The sequence below is a fragment of the Ascaphus truei genome, chromosome 11 (assembly GCF_040206685.1).
Source record: "Ascaphus truei isolate aAscTru1 chromosome 11, aAscTru1.hap1, whole genome shotgun sequence".
Taxonomy (NCBI): domain Eukaryota; kingdom Metazoa; phylum Chordata; class Amphibia; order Anura; family Ascaphidae; genus Ascaphus; species Ascaphus truei.
The window spans coordinates 31,953,114-31,961,615 of NC_134493.1; the positions used below are offsets into that span (position 1 = coordinate 31,953,114).

Genomic DNA, 8,502 nt, shown 5'->3' on the forward strand with positions numbered 1-8,502 from the left:
TCCGTACCAAGCAACTATGTAACAAGAGAGAGCTGAACGGGTAGCAACTTGTTTCCTACTATGCACAGAATATGCAGATGTATTTGCATTAATCATACATATTAAGCAGGAAACACTGCACCTCGTTCCGCAGGGCACCCTGGTGTACTTAGGGCAGGGTGCAAGTCCTTAGAAGCCGGGCACGTTGTTGTGTGAAGATTAATATACAGAGGGAAGGCAGGCAGTGTAAGAGGTGTTAGGTTTTTTGCCCTGTCACTGAGCGCAGAAAGAAATCCAGTTCTCAAAAAACAGCAGTGCAGCTAAAGGTCATTTGGCAGGAAGTCTCACGGCACAGCAGAGAGATTCCCGTTCTGTTAAACCATGAACATAAGAACAGTGAGGTGCTGTACTGAAACCTGAAGGGGGAGATTAAAGCACCATTGCATGCTAAGGGATTACAAATGGGATTGACTGAATAAAAATGCCCTGTACACTTCCAGTTCCTAAAGATTATTTTCCCCAAAACTAATATATATACAGTATTTCCTTGATTCTAAGACGCCATCGATTGTAAGACGCACCATTGATTTAATAACAGCTTTTTGGGGTGGAAAAGAAACACTACATTAAATGTAAAGAAAAAATGTTTTTTTAATATTAGACAGTAGCATAAATGTATCCATACAATTACATATCACTTTCTACTTCAGTATCACTTCCAAAGTTTGAGTTTGAGTCTAAAGATTCTTCTGAATCTACTTCAGTATCACTTCCAAAGTTTGAGTTTGAGTCTAAAGATTCTTCTGAATCACGTTTCGAGTCGTTGAGGTCAGTGTTTTCCCACAAAAGATCGTCCTCTGTAACATCAAGTGCAAATACGGTAACTCAGCGGAGGTGACAATTGGATAGTTTCTAGGCACGACTAAATGCGCAGGCAATGACCGCTACGTCACAACGTGCTCCTCTTCCTAGCAGCTGGCAAGTTTCTTTTGACATCGATTGTAAGACGCATCCTGATTTAAGGAACGTTTAAATGTGAAAAAAGTCCGTCTTAGAATCGAGGAAATACACTATATACGCTATATATTCGCCGTAGACCCACGAACAAACTTGGGTGATGGTAGTACGTCCAACACCGGGGCACTGATGCTGATTGGCCATCCCCTGATGAAGTCACATTGCGTGATGAAATGCGTCGGGACACTACGTTGGACGTACTGACATCACCCAAGTTTGTTCGTGGGTCTACGAGGAAACTAACACACTCTAGCTTCTGCTGCCTCTCACCGATTTCTGGTAGTTTGCCCCGCAGTGTGAAGCCAGACACCCTCCAACTCGGTACAAGTTATATGTGGTGGAGTCGTCTCTGGATCCGGTCCGCACTCTGGCATCCTATGGTGGAGCTCCTAAGTGCCTATATATAAACTGGGACATTGGCAGTGTGTGAACTATCCTGTATTGCTCAGCATATTTGATCGGGGACTTCTGCTCTATTGGTGACCTGAACTGCTGTATACCCTCAACGGTGACATCACTACGATTGAGATTGTATCTCTCACATGCTCTTTTAATCTGTCCTCTTGTGAGTGCATGTCCAAGAGAGTTTTTTTAGTTTGTTTTATTAAATTTATACATACAGTATTAAGCTATGGAGCTTGCGCTTCTTTTTCTTTTTTTCTTTTAGGTATTTTGGATGTGGCAACATCATTCCTGAAGCAGCAATTTGCTCCTATCAAGATTCACCCCCCATCGTCTGGCATTGGACTTTATCTCCTCATTTCATTTATCGGTTTGATCAATCATTTATTGATTATATTGATTGTGTGTATACATATTTATATGTGCAGTTATTGGTTACTATAAGGATACCTGTTTTATGGTCCAGAACATGTAGTCACTGTTGATACATACACTGTATAATTGGGTATACTATAGTTACATGACCCCTAACCCATAATTTACCCGCACATAGGTGCACTTTATAGTGCTACTTTATTGTTTGTTTGTTTATACTCTTCTTGCCTTATAACAGCTGTTATCGTGCACCCACATAATAATATACACAATCACTGATTATATTAAAAATGATGAAGTCAACTTCATAGAGGCTCAGCAGGCGTAATGAATACATTGTAAATATTGAATTAGCTGAACCAGTAGTGGTTCTTGATTTAAAAAGTAATTTTTACAAAAAGTGTCTCAAAGACGTAATGCGCCATTGGTGGGACAAAGTTTTCCTCCAACATTATATAGATAAAAAAAATAATTCCAAGAGGTCTCAGAATGATAAAGAAACCATTGTTCGACACAGACGATAGTTTTAATGCAAGTTGGAATGACACTTTGGAGAATTGTTCTCTATCACTAATTAAATTATTGGTTGTTTCTAGAGATGATAAACTTAAAGCACTTGAAACTCAAATTGAGGAAATTCCAGATGGATTATGGGTCCACTCTACTGATCCGGAGTTTATTACCTTGGAAGTTGAAACAAGCACTAGAGTGGAAACCTTTGAAAAGTAAGTCGTTGAGAGAAAAAAGATGAAATTAACGTGTGATAAAGAGGATTACAGTAATGATAGAGTTACAAATTAGAAACGTCACAATCATAGACTGATCTATAGGCCATAAAAGAAACATGGCCGTAAATATTCACAAGTGTCATCCATAGTTGATGACACGAGGGGACGTAGTGACTCTATAGATGAGGTGTCTGGGACACTGGAAGTTTTCCATATGCCTAATAGATTCAGTGCCCTCACAGAATCGGATTCTCAGACTACATCCGAAGAACCTATAGTGGGCAAACAAACTATAACAGAGAACTGGGAGCTAGATCAAAAGACTCCACTCAGGTAGGCGTTACATCTACACACCCGTCTTCCTCTTTTATAGGGAACGGCCGTGTAAATCAACCGAAGGGGTCGGACAAACCATATCCCCTTTGGGAAGAAAAACATCCACGTCCATCACACACCCCAAAAAGGGAAAGAGGGACAAGAGCAGGGAGGATAATACAGGAGAAGAAGGTTAGATTAGGGATAGAAATCCTGGAACCAAGTGGGATCGATAATCTCTCCTCACATATGTTAACATACAATCAAACACTCCTTAGTAGAGGGTTACATTTTGCACCCAGTGCCACAGTGAGAGCATTTGATCTTTTTGTTGATCTAAACAGTTTCAGACGTAAACTGACACTTAAACGTATTTTTTTACTATTCGATCTTCCAAAACAAGTGGATGTTCCACCATCTCTTAATGTCACAGAAACAAATGTCAATAACGATATGGCAGAATTGCTGGGTGAATCTGAGTATAATACAGATTCCAGCAACTAAGTACTAGTGATAGTGTTATAGGTTCTGACTGGCTTGATCAATTTATTGAAACACTTCCTCCAGGTATCTTACATACTTTGTTCAAACCGAAGTCACATTTTTAACCGTATCAGTCCAAGGGGAGTTACATTGATACATTTTACACCCTTGTTTTACGTGACTTTGAACAATTGTGTACAGAAACATCATTTATGAAAAATAATCTTAGTAGAGGTGAAATTCAATCATTAAATGAGCTTAAGAAAATAGATAACATCATAGTTCGCCAGGCAGATAAAAGGAGGAAGCATTGTGCTTCAAAATCGAAAAGACTATATGTCTGAGGCTAATAGACTCTTAGCTGATGCACAGTCTAATCTGGTGCTTTCTAATGATCCAACGACAGTGTTTCAGTCTGAATTATGTTCCCTGCTCAGGGAAGTCTTAGTGGAAGGTATTTTGACTAAAGATTAATTCAAATAACTTTATATCTCAAATCCACTAATACCAGTTTTTTATCACCTCCCCAAGGTGCACAAGAGCCTTGTCGGTCCACCAGGGAGACCCATCATATCAGGGGTGGAGTCGATGACATTGAGCGTCCAGATATGTTGATCACTTTCTCCAACTGTATGTGGTCAAGTTGCAATTTTATGTTTGAGACACGCACCACGTCATCGACTCCATTTCCTCTATTCGATGGAAACCCACATTTTTGTGGGCGACGTGTGATGTGCAGTCACTCTATACTTGCATCAAACATGCAAAAGGACTGGTAGCAATAGAGCATTTCCTGCGCAGGGATGAGAATCTTTTAGACACACAATGCAGATTTCTACTTACAATTATCAATTTTATCTTAAGAAATAACTACTTTCTGTTCAAGGATGTGTTCTATCTCCAGACCTGTGGTAGGGCCATGGGTACCAGGTTTGCTCCCAGCTACGCTAACCTCTTCATGGGGTTTTGGGAAGAGAAATATCTGTGGACCAATGTGCGGCTGGGTGGGGGCCTGGTATACTTTAGCCGCTACATAGATGACCTATTGATCATCTGGGATGTTGATCTCAAACAGATTCTAGCTGGGTTTAACGATAATGACATGGACTTAAATTTACACATCAGATCAGCTCAGATAAAATTGTATTTTTGGACTTATTGCTCACAATTGATGAAAATAGTCTTATTCAAACTAAGGTTCACGTCAATGAAGTGGCAGTCAATGGATATATCCATGCGGCGAGTAGCCACCATCTCAAATGGCTGCAGAATTTCCCTCTTAGCCAGTTTAACAGACGTAACTGTTCATCTGATATTATATTCGATGAGCAGTCAAAACAGCTAGTGAGCAACTTTGTCCAAAAGGGCTATAATCTTGACCTTGTCCTAAAGTCGAATCACCAGGTTAGATCTATAGAACGAGCAGCATTATTAGAGAAATCTAAAAAGAAACACCTTACTAATATCATTCGCAATGATGCTGATGCATTAACAATGCTCAAGTAAGCAATGCAAAATTTATCACCAGAAACAGCAGCCAATCCAACAAAGTGGTTCATATACTGAACCAATATTGGGATGTGATTTTCTGTGATCCACATCTTAAAAATCAGAAGACAAAATCAGCTCCGGTTGTTTTCCGGGAAAAAAAGGGAAAAAATATTAAAAACATACTGGCAGCGAGCAAATTGAGACAACTAGATACCCCCGGGTCTAATTACATCTTGCCCAAGGGTCATTTTTGATGTGGGAGAACGAGATGCCTCATGTGTAGGCATATTGTGTTGGGTAATTATTTTACCTCCCACACGAATGGCTCTACACATCATATCAACAGCAGCACAAACTGCCTCACAATGCATGTAGTATATGCATTGTCGTGTCCCTGCCATATACAATATATTGGACGCTCAACGTTAGATTTCTTGAACATCCCGTGTAATCATTAAAGGTGTGCTCTCACACAGTGTTCCACTACAATTTTCCATGGCCCACTCAAAGGATCCCACTGGGCTTAGGGTCATAGGTTTAGAATCTATGTCTGCCTCAAAACTGTGAGGAGATAGGTTCAGAGCACTGTGTGAACGTGAGTTCTTTCGGATTTACAATCTTGGTACGTTGGCCCCACTCGGTCAAAATAAATGTATAGATAGCAATATATTAGTTTAAAGCATTCATTTAGTATGGACATGAGGAGGGTTTATTCAGTTCAATTTACTGCAATCCTTTGTTCATGTGTTGTCAGAGATTAGGTTCTCTCAAATGTTTAATTTGCTTTGTTTGCATTTAAATACACGTTTGGTGTATCTAGGTACATTATAGATTTATTCTCCATTAGTAATTGTTAGCTGGTAGTATATTATCTATCACTAAATATCTATCATCCGTTACTTATTTTTTGGCATTCCAGTTTTCATTTATATAAAGTATCCATACAATTTAACTACGTTTTAAAATATCATATTCATATGCTTTGTTATTACTGTATGATTATATTGTATTGATATATGTATTTTTAGTTCATATATATTGAGTGGAAATGTGTAAATAATATTATAACTTATCACTATAGTATAGGTCTATGGCTAGACCTTTCTCCAAGTATAAACTCTATACATTTGTGCATTTTATGTACTAAGATCTGTGCATCAAACATAGATTAACCAACGCTGTCTGACCCATCAGCATTGAGCTCGCTACCTGTAGAGCACCATCAGGTGTATTGAATTAATGATAGGCAAATTGATTTGCTTTTCTAGCATTGTCTACATGTTGCTAGGCAACATTGGCTATTTAGGTGGGACGCTGATTGGCCGGCCCCTGATAAAGTCACATCACGGGACGAAACTCGACGGGACGCTACGTTAGACATACTGACAACACCCAAGTTTGTTTGTGGGTCTACGAGAAAACGAACACATGCTAGCCTCTGCTGCCTCTCGCCAATTTCCGGTAGTTTGCCAAGCAATGTGAAGCCAGGCGCCCTCCAACCCCGGTGCAAGTTATATGCGGTGGAGTCGTCTCTGGATCCGGTCTCTGGATCCGGTCCGCACTCTGGCATCCTGTGGTAGAGCTCCGGAGTGCCTATATATCAACTGGGACACTGGCAGTGTGCGAACTATCCTGTATTAATCATATATTTGATCAGGGACTTCCGCTCTATTGGTGACCTGAACTGCTGTATACCCTCGACGGTGACATCACTACGATTGAGATTTTATCTCTCACATGCGCTTTTAATCTGTCCTCTTGTGAGTGCATGTCCAAGAGTTTTTTATTTTCTTTTATTACATTTATACATACAGTATTACGCTATGGAGCTTGCGCTTCTTTTTCTCACACACACACACACGTGAAGTAGCCGTAACGTACGGCCTTTGCCTAATCTTCTCATCCTTTTTATTACCACCTCTCAATTGCCCTTTAACCCCCACTGATAATGAAATTCCTGCCTCACAGTTGGGGTGTGTCAGTTACAGTTTGGAAGGGGAGTTATGGGGTGGGGGAATTCCCCCATGCATGAATGAGGAATATTCATGCTTCTATCTCTACAGGTTCATTCCCAAAGAGGTGGAGGCGAATAAGAACTACGGGTTCAAACCCTTTGATGTGGTGCAAGGTGTTTCTGCCTTTCCTGGCACCAAAGTGGCTAACATAAAGAGCCCGGTCAATATGTGACAGGATGTTACCAATACTTTATCCATTATCATGCAGCACACACTATACACTGGGTAAAATACTTCTGCATTCAGACCATAACAAACCTCCGCCATCATAATAACCCCAGAACAAAGATCTGGGAGACTGCAATAATGCACTTATACTCCATACTTCTGCTTCATGTGTAAACACAACAGCTGCCAGAAATGCTGTAAACCACCAGTCTACATACCATCTGTGCAGTGTGACATTTCTACAAGCCCAGGGTGTTTCCTCTTTTATTTTATCCACACCAGACATTTTGTTGATTAATTATTAATGCTGCGATCATATGGGTTTGGACACCTGTTGTAATAGGACTATCCATTATCAAAAGAAGATCCTGAATCATCTATGTAAGCAGGTGCATTACAGAGGAAGTAAAAAGCCATATCCAACAATGTTACTGGTTAACCCCTCTGCTGCCAGATGGGTCTGCAATGTGTTGGGCAAAATACTAAAATAGTTACAACTACCAAGCATTTCAACTTGGTTTCTAGTTCCCTGATCGAATACCAAACTTCTAGAATTCAGGTTCATGTCAGACCAATGTAACCATCACATGCACTCAGCCTACAAGCACTTACCAGGGCCAAACATAACAACTTCAAGACATGAGTTCAGCTAAACCCCATAACCCAGACAGCAGTAACCCTTACACATGAATTACCGTTTACTAATCCAACCAGGATTGTGTAGGGGTTTCCCAATAATAAGAAAAAATGCTGATTCCATGGAATCTGACCATACGCTATAATTATTTCATTTCCTGGCAAAAGTTCAGCATCAGCCCAATGCAAATCCCTGGGAGATGCAGAGACCACCTAAATACATCTTTGATGGGCAGCATGAGATAAGCCCATTAGTAGTGTCAGATCCCCTCTTACCTGCAGCCCCACAGTCTGAGCACACACTGTTCCCAGGTCTCTGTACCAGCTCCAGCAGTGCTTTCTTATTCTTTTCCTCTGCCATGGTGCACAACCCAGCCCTGTATCCTCCCTGTGATACAGTATCTCTGAGCTTCCTTCCTTCCCACAGTGGGACATAGACACAGCATACAGCAGGGAAGGCTTCAGGTGGTCCTCATTGCTGCAGGTGGATGTCTCCTTCAGTGTTCTCTAATGCAGAAGCTACAGTAGGGTGTGTGTCAGACAGCTCCTCCTTCTCCCATTCAAACTGGACCCTGCTTTTGCAATCCACCGACTCCTATTCTGGTTCCGCATTTCTCAAAATATTACAACAAAGTAATGATTAGACCTGTTCTGCTGCTCAAAGCTGCCCTCTAGTGCTATTACTGTGCTACAGGCTCTGAGCTCTGAGTCAGTAGAGATACAAGGGGTCATAATTATTGTTTATTATTCTTAATATTCTAATGATTATCATCATACTGCCTATTTAGAAAGGAGGCTCCCTTAAAATGTGTCTGTATCTTTTGCACTCAACTTATTGGAAAAATAAACCCCTGAAAGCAGAGTGAGGGTGGCTGCATTATATATATATTTCA

The 8,502-nt window shown here is 40.5% G+C and overlaps 1 protein-coding gene across 1 annotated transcript in view; it reads right to left on the reverse strand.

The window, feature by feature from the left end:
* The window catches only part of ADAP1 (ArfGAP with dual PH domains 1), a 118,329-nt gene extending 110,109 nt beyond the window's left edge, over positions 1 to 8,220 (reverse strand). Inside the window, exon 1 of the mRNA XM_075565500.1 lies at positions 7,886 to 8,220. Coding sequence (XP_075421615.1) covers positions 7,886 to 7,970 — 85 coding nt within the window. The 5' untranslated portion in view covers positions 7,971 to 8,220. The remainder of the gene's footprint in view (positions 1 to 7,885) is intronic.
* Positions 8,221 to 8,502: the final 282 nt, after the last annotated feature.